General features: G+C 39.0%; 1 protein-coding gene across 1 annotated transcript in view; it reads left to right on the top strand.

The window, feature by feature from the left end:
• The window catches only part of LOC111343053 (stimulated by retinoic acid gene 6 protein-like), a 30,952-nt gene that overhangs the window by 354 nt on the left and 12,020 nt on the right, over positions 1–18,578 (top strand). The window contains exons 2-7 of the mRNA XM_022950192.2: positions 13,903–13,957; positions 14,416–14,501; positions 15,090–15,232; positions 16,261–16,381; positions 16,838–16,886; positions 17,410–17,550. Coding sequence (XP_022805927.2) covers positions 13,903–13,957; positions 14,416–14,501; positions 15,090–15,232; positions 16,261–16,381; positions 16,838–16,886; positions 17,410–17,550 — 595 coding nt within the window. The remainder of the gene's footprint in view (positions 1–13,902; positions 13,958–14,415; positions 14,502–15,089; positions 15,233–16,260; positions 16,382–16,837; positions 16,887–17,409; positions 17,551–18,578) is intronic.

Below are 18,578 nucleotides of genomic sequence, written 5' to 3'. Positions count from 1 at the left end.
CTGAGAAGACACAAGTGCTTTGCACTGCAAGCATTAAGCCCGCTAGGCTCGTCTCTTTTCGGTGTGATAAACCCGTTGTTAATCACATTTAATCTCATTGAATATGTCATGGGCCGACTTGCTCAAGTTATCAACACTCTCGAGTTAGCACCTGAATAATGTGACCATTTCAGTATTCGAATGTCATGGCTTTTGCCCGCCAATCTTTTCTTTGCACATTCGTATTACAAACGCGTGATTTAGTAGCAGTAGCAGTAGAGACGGCACCGAGGAAGGTTTCTCGCCCTTCACTCGAGTCATCAGCCCTGAATTAAGTTGGTACATTCTTAGTTCGAAAGTTTGTGGATGAACGCCGACTCAATCTTTTAAGCGGTCGCCTGTTGTCGCCAGTTTTCCAGGCGATTTTCAAAGGTCGAATCGACAGTGCTTACATTCGGCTACAAGATGACCGCCACTGCTCTAACAAGAAGTCTTCAAATGCAACGGCAATTTTCTGTACCTCGTTTGGGTTGATAACCACTCTGCCTCGCCGTTTTTCTTCGGAAAGCTCTGAGTTCATTTCGCAGCTGAGAGATTTGCTGAACAATAAATTAACAATGCCGACCAGTCACGTTCTCTTGCGCTCCGTCTTATTTTCCTGTTTTCTACTCATATTAAGACCTCCTAGGGAAATTGACGATGTACAAAGGTGGGTAAGCACCCGTAGCTTCGACTTAGATTGCTTGAGGGTGGAGGGTCTCTGCCATGGCTCTGCGAATGAATGTTTCTTGCCGTGCTTTCTTTCAAGTTGGGATCATCAAAACTCCAGCACATGGGATATTTGCATATGTTTGAGCGTGTGCGACACTCCCAGAGAAACAAACAACAAAGCTCATTTCGTCCCTGAGGAACACAGCAACAACAAAGGCTGTCTCATTAACTACGCCAAGCGAAGCAAACGATCTCGCCGCCCTTGCTTATATTATATAAATTGTTGTGCCTGCTTTCGTCCTTCTCTTCTACGTTGTGGAGACATAGAAGCAAACCCAGGCCCAAAGAAGTCGCAAAAATCTCAAGAATGTGAGCAGACCTTAAGGAAAAATCAGAAGCATACAAAATGCAAATTGACTTGCCTTGCCGTAAATTGTCAAAGCATCAAGAACAAAGTCGCCGATATTGCTGCAATCGTCGATCAATACAAACCAGATATAATTCTCGGCAATGAGTCCTGGTTACACCCAGATATTGAGAACAGCGAAATCTTCTCAGATAATTATAACATCTATCGAAAAGACCGCATATGTGACAACCATGGTGGCGTTTTCCAAGCAGTGAAGAAAGACATTATCGTTACTCATCGCGATGATTTGAATACGGACTGTGAGATTATTTGGACCCAATGTCAGATCCAAAATAAAAGATCAAAATCTCTATTCTTCGCTTCCTTCTACCGCCCAAACAAGACCGATATAAACAGTCTACATGAATTTGACTCATCTTTATTCAAATTAGGCGATAGATTAAATACTAGCAATGTAATCGTGGCGGGAGATTTCAACGCCCCGGACCTTAAATGGAACGGCCTTAAACTGACAAATTCTTCCTTCAATTCTGAACAGTTACTTGAAATCATCGATGAACATGGACTTACCCAACTAGTAAAGGAACCTACTAGAGATGATAACATTCTCGATCTTGTGTTGACAAATAATGTCAAAATCATTAACAATGTTAGGGTAATCCCGGGAATAAGCGATCACGATATGGTTCTTTTTGAAGTGAACCTGGCATGTAGAAAGAAAAAGCCAGTGAGACGCAAGATTTATATGAGGAAAAGGGCAGATACCACCCGTATAAAGAAAAAATTACAAGACTTTGCAAACGACTTTGTAGAAATGAAGAACGAATCCGTAGACACAAAGTGGAATATATTTCAACAAAGACTCACAGGAATTATGGATTCTTGTATACCACACAAGTATACTACCTCACGCTATAACCTACCGTGGTTTAATCGTAGCTTGAGAAGACAGATAAGGAAAAAGCAAAGGCTATACAACAGAGCGAAGAAATCTGGAAGCCAATCCGATTGGAATAAATTTAAATTAGTCAGGAAACAATTACATAAGAACTTGAATGAGTCCAGGAACAGTTATCTTTCTGACTTTCTCGGGGATTCCATAAAACAAAACCCGAAGGCTTTTTGGTCACACATCAAAAAACTAGGAAAAGAGGGTACAGATACCCAGGACCTCAAAGTTAGAAATGAAGAGTTTATCGAACCGAGAGCTAAGGCCGAAGTGCTAAATAGCCAGTTCTCCAGTGTTTTCAACAACGAAGAATTAGAGAATATCCCAGACCTTGGCGAAAGCCCTATCCCGACTATTGGAACAATAAAAATCACAACCCGTGGAGTTGAAAAGCAACTTAGCGAGTTGAAGGTAGATAAAGCGTATGGCCCGGATGGAATTCCACCCTGGTTTTTAAAGGAAAATGCCTATGAAATATCACAGGTCCTTACTGACATATATCAAGATTGTATTCATACCGGAACTGTGCCTATCCAATGGAAACACGCCAACGTATGCGCTATTCACAAGAAAGGAAAGAAATCGGATCCTTCAAATTATAGGCCCGTGTCACTTACCTGCATTGCATCAAAGGTACTTGAGCATATTGTACATAGCCATGTTATGAAGCATCTTTCACGATATAGGGTGCTCACTGATTGTCAACATGGCTTTAGAGCGAAACGATCAACAGAAACACAGCTCATATGTACCATTCATGACATAGCAAGTGCTATCCAGTCTAACAAAACAATTCACGCCGCAATCCTTGATTTTTCAAAAGCATTCGACAAAGTTCCCCATCGCAGACTCTTGAAGAAACTTGATTATTACGGAATTCGTGGCCCACTACTTAACTGGTTTGAATCGTTCCTAACACAGCGTACCCAATCAGTGGTAATTGAGGGAGCATCAGCTGTCCCTGTAGTTACGACATCTGGTGTTCCCCAAGGAACTGTCTTAGGACCGCTACTGTTCTTAATGTATATAAATGACTTACCTGATACTCTTAAATCTACTGTTAGACTTTTTGCTGATGATGCATTGTTATATGGGACAATTTGTTGTGATGAAGACACAGCCGATCTCCAAGAGGACTTGTTTAGATTAGAAGACTGGCAACAAACGTGGAAGATGGAATTTAATCCTTCAAAGTGTAAGATCATGTGTTTTACAACCAAGAGAGATCCACCAAAGCGAGAATACGTATTCTGTGGACAAATCCTAGAAGAAGTGGAATCTCACCCTTATCTGGGGGTAATGCTCGATAACAAAATGAGGTGGTCACCACACATTGAAACAATCACATCTAGGGCAAATAAGGTCCTGGGACTTATCAAACGAAGCCTGTGGAATTGTCCAAAGTCAGTGAAAGAAACCGTGTATATGACACTTGTGAGGCCAAAACTCCAGTATGCCTGTAGCGCATGGGACCCACATTACCAGAAAGATAGAGCCGCTCTTGAAAGGGTACAGCGGAAAGCAGCCCGCTTTGTCACTGGAAATTACGATCGAACAACGAGCGTGACGGAAATGCTGCAAGACCTACATTGGGACACACTTGAAACAATGAGAAGACATGCAAGGCTCTCCACTATGTACAAGATGTGCCACGGCCTCCTAGATGGGGATTGGGGGGATTATTTGATAACAAACAAAGAAAGGAGAACCCGAGGAAGCCATGATTTTAAATTTTTTGTACCGAAAGGACATAAAGACATTTTTAGATTTTCTTTTTTTCCCAGGACAATAACTGAATGGAACAAACTCCCAAAAGAAACTGTCTCCAGCCAATCCCTCCGTATATTTAAAAGCAAACTAACTTAAATTTATTTATCGGTAGTTTTAAATAGTTTTTAATAATTTTCAATAGTTTTTAATAGTGTTGTATATTTAGTATAGCTTCACTTATTATTATCTTAGAGTTGGCGTGATGTCCTAAACGATTTTGCCGACATAACGATATTTAGATTTAGATTTAGAACACAGTAGATCTCGGTAACATGTCTGTTGGCGAAGAAAATGAAAGAAAGCTAAGCAAACAAAGAAACGACCCACGTACTTCACGACGCTTGGAAATGCCAACGACACCAACGAACAAGACTTCGTCATCTGTGGCCATAACACCCCCAAACAGTGGAAACTCGCAGAGCTGAAAACAAGAATGTCTCCCCGAATCTTAAGAAGATCAGCGAAAAGGATGATTTGGATACTCCAGAAAAAGTGCTGTTGATGAAACAGCGAAGCAGTCGCGTTATCAAGGACGTGCATTACGTTTGCGAACGAAACAGGGAAAGTTTGGCGATGGTGCTTCAAAACGTGTGCGCATTTGGCGACCCAGAAGCGAAAGCCATCGTCAATGAAATTGTCGAAGAGGTGGCTGTAAAAAGGGGAGTAGGAATGTTTATCAAAAGTGCCAATAAATCTGGTTTTAAAAGTTAGGATTTTTTCCCGCTTAATTAATATGTGCGAGATTTACATATTTTCATAAACAGATGGCGGTCCTTTACCCGAGTTTATGAGTAGTGCCAATGCATGGGTGTCAAGTTTTCCTGGCTAGAATGTGATGATAATTCTCTAAAGGTGTACCTTTTTGGGTATAATATATGTGAGCCTATGGTTAAGACTATACTAGAATTACTTTTTCAGGTCTGATTTTCGCTATTGCATAAATAGCGCTCTCTACTGCGAGGATCGTGCATCATGCGTACAGAATTACTTTTATCGCCTCGGGAAGCTGTGATGAAGGGAAGCATTTTGAATAAATTTAAACCAGCCAATAGCAAAAATATATCAAAAAGAGACAGCATAATCAAAACGACAAACAAGTTTCAACCGGCAGGAATTGAACAGTGAGGGATGTAGCTATGGAAAAGATAAGAAAGCTTTTTTTATTAGTTAAGCCGGCTCTTTTTTCTCATCTACATCTTCAAAATTACTTTATGTCTTTGTTTTCAAGAGCAATTTGAGCCAGCGTTAAGCTCTTTTTCAGCAGGTGAAACTAAAAGTGTAGAGTAACACAGTATTTTCTGTAGCTAGAGATCACACCCGTGGGTGCAGTATAACCCAATGTTTTGTTTAGTCAAAGATGACTAACATAGGCTGCATTTTAGGTGGCACACCCATGGGTGCAGTGTAACCCACTTTTTTATTTAGTTTAAGATAGCTCACACAGGCTGCACTTTAGGTGGCACACCCGTGGGTGCAGTTGTAACCGAGTGTTTTATTTAGTTAAAGATAACTAAACCTGGGCTGCACTTTAGGTGGAACACCCATGGGTGCAGTGTAACCCAGTTTTTGTTTTTTTGAGGTAGATGTTACAAACATAGGCTGCACTTTAGGTGGCACACGCATGGGTGCAGTGTAACCCAGTGTTTTTTTTTTTAGGTAGATGTTACTAACATAGGCTGCACTTTAGGTGGCACACCCATGGGTGCAGTGTAACCCAGTGTTCCTCATGAGTGACTGTAACCCAGTTTTTTTCTAGAGAGTGCTGCCCTTTAAGTAGTATAAAGACATGCAGACATTCTCTTCATTACAATGAAATTGTTGTGAGGAAACATTTCCTCAAGTAGCATGGTAGTACTTTGTTATGTAATTAATGCATTATCAAAGTTAATAAATCAGGAAGGTTTCATAATATCGTAAATGGGCGAACCCCTAGCGGAATATTTGCGGCAGCTTTATTTTATTTGCATATTTTGTTTTACAGTGCGCACTTGACAAAATTCACACGTGAAAGTTCTCTGCTAATGGAAGTCTTTTCTCGTGGATAAAAAACATAAATCAAAATTGAAGAGGAGTCCTTGGGCAAAGGAAAAGAGAGAAATGGCACCATTTTGTCAGGAAAAAACAGTCCTGGCATCCTCTCCACGCTGGCATCCAAATTGCTAACAAAGAGGGCGCCATCAGATCAACATTTGTCGTACATAGGGTTAAAAAAAGAAGTTTCCTTTCAATAAGCAAGTACTGGCCTTGATACAAAAACATAGGCAATCGCTTCGAATCGTATGAAGTTATGAATAAACCTTCCCGTTGGAACTCATTTCAGCGATAAGGGCATTCCTTCAGCTGTCTGTCGATTCACTGTTGTGCTTTTCAGCAGTTTCTTCAGCTTTCCCTTTTTTGCCACGGGTTTTTCCTCTGCTAACTTTGGCTATTAATAATAATAATAATAATAATTGTATTTATATAGCGCTAAAATCCACTAATTGTCCAAAGCGCTGTATACCCACCCAACCCACCCCAGGGGAGGACATCCATCACACAGTGATCTCGTGCGTGGGAAATTAACGTCTCCTGCCCCTAACCCTGCAGGAGACGGGACCTCCATTTATTCGTCCCTATCCGAGAAGACTAGAATATCTAACCATTTCTTGATGTTAAAGAAAGGAAGCATATTCTTCTCAGTTAATTTTAAGACCCTGAGTGTTGGTCCGGCCGGTATTGAACTCTCGACCTCCCGCACAGCAGTCCGGCGCTCTCCCAATTGAGCTAACCAGGCGGCGGTATTACTTAACGTTCAACAGAGCGAGATATGAAAAAAAAAAAAAAAAAAAAAAACCTTACTACTGTGCGATACTTTTCCCGGGAACATCTTGATCCATTGCCATAGACGCCTGGAGGTCCAGTCTTTGGGCGGGGCCGTCACCAAAAATACAAAGATGTCAAATAGATCAGTAAATGCAAAGATGATTTAAGGATCAGCTGCAGGATAGCATGGCTAATAAAGGAATGGCATGGCCAAATTATAGACAGTCTAGGCTTCCTTCATGAAACAGAACACCCTAAACATAAATAGTTTAGCCAAATGATAAACGGTCTAGTTGCCCATGTCAAGCTGGAACATGAAGTTATGAAATGGACCAGCTAAATTGCGAACAGCCTAGCACTCATTTGCAATACACTACACATGTGGTTTAGCGTTGCGTCAAATGACTCAAGACAATATCGAGTAGTACAGCGTACGCACAAACGGTGTAGCGTTACGTGAAATGGTTCAGCGTGATGTCGAATGGTAGAGCGTACATACAAACAGTGCAGCTTTGCGTGAAAAGGCTCAGCGTAATGTGGAATGGTACAGCGTACACACAAATGGTGTAGCGTTACGTCGAATAGCTTTGCAGAACATAACACACTCTAGCTGAACCTTAAATTGCTTAGCATTACATGAAATATTGCGATGTTGGGGCCAATCGTCGAGCTTGCTTTTGGCGTGACGCGAAGGCTCTCTCGCCGAAACCACCAAAAATACAAACCGCAAATGGAACAGCGATCTGCTGGAGGGCATGACGTCATCGAATGTGAAAGTGTAGTCGCTATGTTAAAGAGTCTTCACTTAGCCTTACCGTAAAGCTGAGGCAATTTGGTAAGTTTCTCCTCTTTTTTTTTTTTTTTCCCTGCCGATATTGCGTTTATTCGTTGTCGTTCCAAAAGGTGTGTCGGGAAATTCTGATATTTGAAAAAAACTTGTCCCGCGGCGTCCATTTACGTAACACGACTCGCATATCAATTTTTAGCTACTCCAACTTTAGTTGACGATATCTACGCAACCAAGCAGAACATCGAAAAAGCCTTACACACTTCTGTTGATCGATGCGTTGTGAATGTGACTGTGCACAGCCATTTTTCTCCTGCTGCAGCATCCGATATCCGATGAATTAAATAGAAGAACATTCGGTCGTTTCACGCCTTACCGGTTCTTGACACTTCCTTAAAAAAAAGTCTCTTAAATTATATATTTATCGTAATCTGCATTTATCAAGCTTTCTCCTGACATAAAGTTTGTTAGGATTTTAGTGAAACTAGCGCGCGTACGAATTTTTTCCCGAAGGACACCTGTGAAGGTGGAAAGTAACCTTAAGTATATCTTGGATATTTTCAGTACCCGTTATTAAGCCGACTCGATTTTTCGTGAATCGTGAAAGGACCGTTCATCCCCTTCCCTTTACCATCCTCTTTTATGACTAAGCGTTTTCTTACTAATTTTATGGCAGACCAACCTCATCAAGGAAGGTATATATGTACCCAAAACCACTTGACTCGGAAAAAAGGTTGCATTGGCAAACACAACATGTTTTATTGAAAAATTTCAGAACAGATCAAGCCGGGATATCAGTTTTCTTACCATCGCGTCCAAGACACATGCACACAAAATCCAACTTCTCACGTACTCTTGCAATGTTCAAAGAGCCTTTGCATTTAAACTCTCAGGGAAAAGCACGCGCAAGTCAGAAAAGAAAAAGAGAGCTCGGCAATCGACATTTAATGAAGGTCATAACATTACTTAATTCTGTAAACATTCAGGCTCACCAACGCGTGCAAACTATGGTAAACCGCTTAACCGGGAGGCCGGTTAATAACATTGTGAACAAGCATGGACCAGTTAGAACTTTTTCAAAACGCCTGATCAAACAATTTTACCAAGACTTGGATAACCAATGGATTACGAATTTCAATTCAAACAAAAAATAGATTATTACAATCCGGTGATTTTGTGAAATATAAATATTACCGAAACAAAATTTGTTCTCTGATTCGCTTAAGCAAGAAAAGTTATTGTCATGAACTTTTCAAGAGTAACTTAAGCGATATGCGGAAAACATGGCAGGCTATACATGCGCTAATCAATCGTCGCAAAAGAAACATTAAACCAATCAATAAATCCAAGGATCCACAGAGCAATAATAGAATTATCAATGACCCATTGCGTATACCCAACATTTTAAACAAGTATTTTCATCTCTTGGAAATAACTTAGGAACCAAACTGCCTCAAGCTGATCACTCTCATATGGACTACCTCGTTAACTCCAAATCACCTGACACCTCATTCTTTTTCAAACCTGTTACTCCAAATGAAGTGAAGCTTGAAATTTTATCAATACCGAACTTAAAATCATATGACCTTTACTCTAGTCCTACACAACTTCTTATATGCTCTTGTGACATAATATCTCCTGTCTTTGCAAATTTTTTAACAATTCTGTCAGTCTAGGGGCATACCCCTCTAAACTGAAAATGTCCAAAGTTATACCCATCTACAAAAATGATGATGAAACAGATGCCTGCAACTATAGGCCTATTTCATACTGTCAAACTTCAATAGGATTTTTGAAAGTTTTCATAGAAAAACACCAACAATCATCTTCATCCCAATATGGCTTTCGCAAAGTACATTCAACTGAACATGCTCTACTTGACATGGCTGAATCCATTCGTACCAATATGGATAAAGGACCTTTTTCTTGTGGAGTGTTCATCGACCTTAAGAAAGCTCTTGACACGGTGGACCATAAAATATTACTAGAAAAACTCAATTCTTATGGCTTCCGAAGTATTTTCAATCAGTTGTTTTCCTCATATTTAACTAATCGTACCCAAACAACTGAGATTAACTCGTATATTTCGGACAAAGAATTAGTTAGCTGTGGTGTACCCCAAGGGTCCGTTTTAGGGCCACTCCTCTTTTTGCTATATGTCAATGATATACAATATTGCTCCAGGAAACTTAAATTTTCTTCTTTTTGCAAATGATACTAATGTCCTATACTCTCACAAAAATCTCAATGCATTGGAATTAATTGTAAATATTGAATTGAACAAACTATTCAATTGGCTAACCGCAAATAAACTTACACTTAACAGAAAGAAATCAAACTTTGTTATTTTTCACCCGTACCAGAAAAAAAAAATTACCTGCCACAAAATGATATTTTTGACAATGAAGAAAATAAAAACGTTACTCTTGAGCATAAGAATTGCATTAAATATCTTGGGTTACTGATTGATGAGAATCTAAGTTGGAAAAACCATATCTATACCCTTGCTAAAAAACTAAGTAAAAATGTCGGTCTCATTGCGAAGCTAAGACATTTAGTTCCTTTAATCTAACTCTTCTCTTAATATTTATAAATCCATCATTGCACCCTTTATAACGTATGGATTAACTTCTTAAGGAAGTGCATCTAAGACGTTGTTAAATAGTATTCTTGTCTTACAAAATGGCGTACTCCGTCTCATCCACTTTGCCCCTGTAAGGGAGCATTCAATACCCTTTTTTTTTTTTTAAGCAAAACTTCTTCCACTAGAATTCCAATATTATGAAAAAACTGCTAATCTAATGTACGACATCAATGCTACCTCTGCACCAAGTAATATTTCGAATCTGTTTTCTAAAATTTCCAGCGTTCACCCCTAAGGCACACGTTCATCAACGTCTGAGCATTTCTATACTAAAAAATCTGCGCTTAATCTTCAAAGTTAGGCTTTTTCACGTGTTGGTGTTAAAATCTGGAATGGGATACCAACTAGTCTTAAAAACTTATCCAAGAACTCTTAAAAAATTCATTAGAACAAAATCAATCGAAATTCTAGAAACTGAAAACTCCCATGTTGAAATAGATACTCTAATTTAATAAGATGAAAGGTTAACCTCTAACTGTAATTATGTTTAGTCTGTAGTCGACTCCTAAAGCGAAATACATAGTTTAATTAATACTTGATGAAAGGTTAATTTCTAACTGTAATTATGTTTAGTCTGTAGTCGACTCCTAAAGCGAAATAGATAGTTTAATTAATACTTGATGAAAGGCTAATTTCTAATTGTAATTATGTTTAGTCTGTAGTCGACTCCTAAGGCGAAATAGATAGTTTAATTAATACTTGATAAAAGGTTAATTTCTAACTGTAATTATGTTTAGTCTGTAGTCGACTCCTAAAGCGAAATAGATAGTTTAATTAATACTTGATGAAAGGTTCATTTCTAACTGTAATTATGTTTAGTCTGTAGTCGACTCCTAATTAACAATTGGTTCATGCTTTAGCGTGCACTATCGAGTTATGGAGCACGCGGGAAGTTTGGAGAGCACGAAAGAAGCGTAAGAGTTGCCCGAGGCGATAGCCGAGGGCAACTCTAGCTTCTTGAGTGCTCTCCAAACTTCCCACGTGCTCCATAACTCGATAGTGCACAGCTGAAAGCATGAACCAATTGTTTTAGAACATAGCCGGTGGAATTGTGCATCAATTGCGACGCGAAAAACGGACAACAATATCAGTTGAAGCGAATCGTGACGGCGCTGATGCCGAGTCTCCTTTTCCTTTGTTTTTCTCTTTTTCTGCCTCATTTAAGAACTCTAGCCCATGGGAAAAGGTCGAAACATTGTCTTCGTTTTCGGAATAGCAGGCCGAGTTTCTGTTTGTATCCATTATTGTCGCGAAATGTGTTATTTTTCCCCGCACTAGCAATGGCCGCTCACGCGAAAAAAAAATTTTCTGGCGAAGTCGGATTTGCTGACGCTATCAGCGTGTACTATCAGGATTTTGAGCGCGCTTACGTATAATGAATTTGATTGCGCGACTCTGCTAGCTATGTTGTAATACGAAATAGATACTTTTAATTAATACTTGATGAAAGGTTAATTTCTAACTGTAATTATGTTTAGTCTGTAGTCGACTCCTAAAGCGAAATAGATAGTTTAATTAATACTTGATGAAAGGTTAATTTCTAACTGTAATTATGTTTAGTCTCTAGTCTCTTTAGTCTGTAGTTCTCCTCTTTCTTCTGTCATGTTGTAATTGTATGTGAATATTATTATATAAAATTGTGTAAAATTACTTTTTAATTGTCTGGCTTGCCGCGACTAGCTCTTCGCTGTTTGCAAGCCAGCCTAGTAATAACCACCTGATATTTACTTGGAAATAAACTTCAAACTTCAAACTACTTAATTCTGTAAACATTCAGGCGCACCAACGCGTGCAAACAATGGTAAACCGCTTAACCGGGAGCCCGGCAAACCGTGGTAGAATCCAGTCTCGTTGCTATTTTAACTAATGCTCCCATGAACGACAGCGAATAAATGCAATATAGGCAGGGAAAAACAAAGAGGAGAAACTTACCGAATTGCCTCTGCTTTACGGGAAGGCGAAGTGAAGGCTCTTGAACATAGCGACTACACTATGTGTTGGTTTCGCGCCAGTCTTTACATTTGATGACATCATACCCCCCCCCCCCCCCCCAAGCAGATCGCTGTTCCATTTAATATTTGTGGCTTGTATTTCTGGGGGTTTCGGCGAAATAGCCTCCACGTCACGCCACAAGCAAGCTCGACGATTAGCTACAGCATCGGAATATTTCAGGTAATGCTAAGCAGTTTAATGTTCAGTTAGCGTGTCTGATGTTCTGCAAAGATATTCGACTTAACGCTGCACCATTAGTGTATACGCTGTACCATTCCACATTACGCTGAGCCATTTGACGCAACGCTACACTGTTTGTATGTACGCTGTACCATTCTATAGTACGGTGAGCCGTTTCACGCAAAGCTACACCATTTAAGTGTTCGCTCTACCATTTGACATTAGGCTGAGCCATTTCACGCAACGCTGTTTGTATGTACGCTGTACCACTCGATATAACCCTGAGCCATTTCCCGCAAGGCTACACCATTTGTGTGTACGCTGTATCACTCCACATTACGCTGAGCCTTTTCACGCAGAGCTACACTGTTTTTATGTACGCTGTACCATTCGACATTACGCTGAGCCATTTCACGCAACGGTACACCGTTTTTGCGTACGCTGTGCTACTCGATATTACCCTGAGTCCTTTGATGGAACGTTACACTGTTTGTGTACTGTATTGCAAATGAGTGCTAAGCTATTCACAATATAGCTGGTCTATTTCACATTTTCATGTTTCAACTTGACATGGGCAAGTAGACCGTTTATCATTTGGCTATACTGTCTATAATTTGGCCATGTCATTCCTATTTTAGCTATGCTATCCTGCAGCTTAAGTTAAATCATAAAAATCAGCACATGAAGAATTTTATAAATCAAATGATCTCATCAATGTTTAACCCATTAATATCAAAACCAACAAGAATAACTAATTCAAGTGCAACTCTAAATAATCTTGGGATAATGTTCCAGCCCGCTTACCTGGACGAATTTCGTCTTGGGTAAGGCCCAAGATCCTGGGGACGAGTTTTGGCGCGATATTAGAAAAACAAAACAAAGATGGCGAAGTGCAACCGAGATAATATTACTTTTACGCCTATCATGGCTTTGGTAACCCTTTTAGCAGTATCACTGCAGTTAAACGGGTTGCTAATGATGTGGAAAATTCATCAGGCAAAGGAAAACGATGCCTTTCGGGCCGCCTTCTGGCGGAAGCGAAATTTATCCCGTTAACCACAGGGGGCCCACACAAGCGGCGTGTCTGGTCGTTTGTTCGAAATCAGAAATCTATGGGAGAATATTGAAGAGCCGTAATATCGTAAACTTATATCAAGAAATGTCTGGGTTAAGGCTCAAAATAAATGTAAACCTACCTCACTTGCTGTATATTGTCGTTTCTGCGGTTCTAAATAGCGAATTTGGGCGATTTGGTAGATTTTGCGTTGAGTGTTGCTTTACCGGGCTCATATCAAGAGGGCCTAAAAACGTAGGTTTTTTTTTTTGGCTAGTGTCTCCTGAAGGAGGCGAAGCCACATAAGTTGTAGAGATGAGTGAGTGTAATAATATAATTCCGATGTTGGCCTAATATATTAACAACATCAACATAACAATAACAAACAAACATTGACCCTATGTTTCACTCATTTTTTTCTATTTCGGAGTATCATAGCTAATCGATACACGAGTTCTCTCCTTTTGTGATCTCTGGCTTATAGCCACCAGCACATTGTGTTTTCAGTTCTTGTCGAGACACTAAGAAGACCGCAGAACGCGATAAGCATCTCACATTCCTTTCAGTGCGCGATTAAAACCTAAACATATAACTTTTCTTTTAATTCAAAGATATCTCTATGACTTGTCATTCAATCTGCAATATTATCAATTTTGCAACGTAGGTGTGCCATGGTTGTCAAGGAGATACTGTTTGATCTTGGCTGCCTTGGTCCAGCCGTAAGTTAAATACTGAAGTAACTTTCATCAGATCATTACAAAAAAAAACATTACACACTTGCAGTAGAAAATAATGATAATAATACGAAAAATGCGATTTTCTCCTTAACTCGATGGGATAGTTTTATCGAGTAGTTGCCTCACATTTTGGATATTTATAAGAGGAAAAGGAACATACATTTATTGATATTTGAGATAGAAAGTAAAAAAGTTGATAACACTTTAGGGAAAATGTCGCCCGTGATTTCCATGCTTCCACACGAGTGAGGGTTTTAATCGCATGGGGCCGAGTAAAATTAAGAATTGTCAAGGTCACTTCTAGGAGTAAAAGGGTTCCTGTAGGTAAAAATTTCATTTGGTCCAATATTAAAAAAAAAAAAAAATGATGATAATACAGGTGTTTCATTACCCCAATGTAAACTTTTTTGAATTTTCAATTGATAATTTTTTTTTTCAAGCTTGTCATTATTTTGATACTGGCCTTTTTCAAGCGGAGGGTTAAATTTAAACTTCAAAGCTGCAATGGATATCCTGGCCTGCTGATGTGAGTACAGAACTGATTAAAATTTAAATGATCATTTAGATAGGAGAAAAAAGATTACAACATACATCGAAGGTCAACAAACTAAAAAAAAACTGGGTTGTGGCAGAGGTCTACAGTCAATATGAGAAGAATTTTTAAAAAGTTGACAGTGATCAACAAATTTAATTGTGCTGTTGTTTTATTCTTTGACAATCAGCTTGCATTAGAGGAAGAACTACTTTAAAAAGGCTTTACGAGGTAGACACATGTTAAACAGAAATTCATGACTTAGCTGGGATTGCAGAAATTGCACTTGCCAAGAAGTGACCAAATGGAGTCTATGATTATGGCCACAAAAAAGTAGTCTATAACCTGGTAGGGTTCCAAGAGGCCAGTGGCTCATACTGTATCCAGCAACAAATTGAACCAAGTACCCCCTCCCTCTTCTATCAGGAAATTGTGCCATCCTAGTCTTAGCCTAAACCGAATAGATAACTAAAATGATCTGAGGCATTCCTTTATTGAATTGGTCTAATGAAAGTGTATTTTAAGTGAGTTATTAAACTAGCTGTGTTAGTACTACTAATATTTAGTGTGGTTTCCTTTCAGACCATTTAATTTTTTAGGTGGTTTTAGCAACAGATTTACAATTGCTGTTACCTTTGGAGCCACTGCAGGTACATGCCTGAAAATGTTTCTTAATCCAGAAGAAGGACTTTTTCAGATGCCTGACCCAGCCGGATGGGTGCAGGGTAAGCGGTCATACCGAGACATACTGATTTTACATCAATTATTTCTTTCTCATAATTTAAATTAGTTTAAAGTCAAACTGACTTTTAAGGTAGCATTAATCTAAATCAGTTTCCATGGGTCAGTATTACAGTTTATCAATAAATTTTACTTATATGAATATATATTTATTATATTAATTTGCAATATTTAGATAGGATGGCCCAGTTCAGCTTTAACAACATAACAAGGCCAGACCACAGCAGTGGGAGCTACATTTGTTACTTTTTGTTAGAAGTCTGTGGTTTCTTTAATTATTATGTCGTTTTGGTTTTATCAACTGAGTTAACGATGTAAGGCCTAGTTTATACGTCGCGCTACAGTACAATTTAATTCAGACAAATTTCATTCAAGGTCTCACAAGCAATTAAATTCGACGATAGCGCGACGTCTAAAACGAATTAAATTCGTCTGGTAAATTACATTCGTCCTTGACGTTTAATCGGTCTTGGTAAGACGGATAAAATATCGATAACGCGTCTTCAGTTTTAACGTCGCACTAGCGACGCGTCGAATGAAATGCTTACATTTTCTTAATGTATTTTAACCGCGCCATGTTTGTTTCAAAATGACACCTCTGACCAGAGGCACCGCATTTGGGAAGAGAATTAAATTCGATCGTACTGATTTCGACATATAAAACCACGCCACGATTTCCGTCGACGGAACGACGAATTTAATGGAATTAAATTCGACTGTAGCGCGACGTATAAACTAGGCCTACGTTGGCCACTGTACTGAGTTTCAAAGCTGACGTTTCAAGCGTTAGCCCTTTGTCAGAGGAAAAGAGCTTTTAATCCTTATCAGAGAAGACCAGGGTGCCTAACCATTTTCAAGTGTCATAGCAAAGGCAGTACATTTCACTTAATTATTTTAGGACCAGCCTGTGTGTTCAGTGGTGCATGCAGTCTGAAAATTGAATTCTTGACATCCCTCACAGCTGTACAACATGAGCTAGCAGAAAATAATTTAAAAAAATTACTCGGTTTAGTTTTTCAGAATATTATCACTGTTCTGGTATATGGGATCCTGTTCTACCCATTTTTTGCCTGTCTGACAACTGAGAACAGACTGGTTGGGTCCTTGCTGGGGTTTCTCTACGTTACAGTTAGGTGAGTCAGCCATTTCTGCTTTGTTTATAAATAACAATTTAAACAGATGGTGAGTTTGTTTTAGCAAACGTAGTTCTCAGAACTTTACAATTATTATTAATGCTTAATTACGATTTTACTCTAATGCAGATTTTACAACTCTTGAGTTTAAAATATTAATTATTGAAGAAAAAGTGTCGTTTGTGTTAATTTTGGACAATGTTTTGTACATGGTCTAGTAAGTAGTGAACACATCACGGCTTTACACTATGTGACTGGTGAACCCCTGTTACATTAATTCTCTAATAAATGCAGTATAACCAAAGTTATACTGCATAGAGAGGAGTGTTGGAAATGTGGTTACTGATATTAAGAACTCTGCTTTACCACTGACAGTAGAAGTGCACTACATTTTCAAAATAATTGAGATAAAATGGATGACTAATTGAAAACAAACCTGCATGGATGATTTCTTAGATTCAGCGTCAAACTGGTGATGGATTTTCAGTGTGCAAGGTACTATGAGGTAAAGATATAAAGGAAACCAGAAAAGTTGTACATTTTAAAAAATGTTCTTGGCTTTTTTTGTTTTTGAGTTGATTATTCTTAAGGTGATATTAAACAAATAAACCAAACTTCTCTACGGTCTATAGCAATATAATATCATAATGATAAAAGAAAAAACAAACAAACAAACGGACAAAACAAACCAAGGGCAGATCTAGGGGAGAGGGGCACAGAGCTCCCTCCCCTCCTTTGGGTAAAAATAAATAAATACAGAGGGAAGAAGAATTCGGGCAGGCGTTACACAGAAAGAAAAATGGGTTCTTCTTTTAGCTCAAGGTCTGATCCGCCACTGCAAACCAATAAAAAAGCATTTGTTTTCATTTTCTTAAAACCAGTGTTTTTTTTTCCTGGCAAGACTTGTCAAAGTGTGCAGTTTTCACTTCAGATTTTTCTAGATTGAGAATGTAATCAAATCAGCTCCTCAAAGGTGCTAAGTAATGACAGCCCTTATTTATCCATTTTCTTACTTATTTCTTGTCTAGGGAGAGTATTTGAGGGAATTGTTCTACCTGAGATATCTAGGGTCAGTTCCAACCAACCTTTGCCTTGCATTCATTTGGATAAGGTTTGGTGTCCTGCTCTATCGTGAAGTGCGAAAGAAGTGGTTCTCATCTGAAATAAGGGTAAGTCACTTGCGAGGAACACGAGGGGATCAATTCTGGTCGGCCGTGCGCCGATTTCCTGCGTTAAACTTCAAAGAAAAAGACGCCCCTTCGCAAAATATGGAAACCCAAAAAAAATGGAATTTTCCTACAAATCTGCTTAAGGAAACAAGGTACTCAACGAAAAAAAAAATCTTCAGTTGCAGCGATACATGTGTATCGTTGATAACGATGTATCGCTTTGGGAAAACCTGATTTAAAGGTTCAACAGCATATCGCCACTATTGTGTTCTTTTAATAACATATTGCCAGAAATTTGGGTCAAAATGCAAGACGCGCGTGCGTATTGAGAAGTTAATGGCGGCGAAATCGTGTAAGGAAATGTATGGAATTTCCACAAAAATCCAAAATACAACATATACGAGTCAGAGTATTCCCCTGCTCCGACCCGAAACATGTTCAGTAAAGATTAAGCTGTACTTCTAGCATAAAAATAATTCAAAAGCTGTTTGTCTAATTCCAGCAATATCAGCAATGTGCGACATTCGAGGCTAGTCATTACCTCTAGTCTGTTTCAAATATAGCGTAATCCATAGCAAAGGATCGTCGATTTGAGAAGCAACCCTCCAAGAAGTCAACTAGCTCCAACTCGCATTGAATAAAGGGAAGTTCGAAGTAAGCAAATCATCCATAAAAAGAGACATTTCTTGACAATAAGATACTTGCAAAGGAGCTTGAAAACTGTTATTTTTGCTCTGTGGAGTCCGTGATCTGAGACCATCCTTGAGAACGCACCAGAAGGGAAAGCGTTTAAATAAAAACCCTCTGCGAAACCCTCAAACTGTCGCCATATTTGTTTTTCTTATTCAGCAATGTTTGACGGGAAATAAACTCAATCCAGACCTTCTCATATTTAAGTAGAGCCGTGAATAATTTTATTTTCTCACGCGAAAATTAGGAAGCAGATCATAGAGATCTGTATAGTACGTTCGTTGAACTGTGTTTTCAACTGGGAGAAAAAGCCCTTTTCAAGTAAGATTTGCCTAGAT

Source organism: Stylophora pistillata, chromosome 2, assembly GCF_964205215.1.
Source record: "Stylophora pistillata chromosome 2, jaStyPist1.2, whole genome shotgun sequence".
Taxonomy (NCBI): domain Eukaryota; kingdom Metazoa; phylum Cnidaria; class Anthozoa; order Scleractinia; family Pocilloporidae; genus Stylophora; species Stylophora pistillata.
Note: the sequence above shows the minus strand (reverse complement) of the source record. Positions and strands in the feature narration are given on the sequence as shown.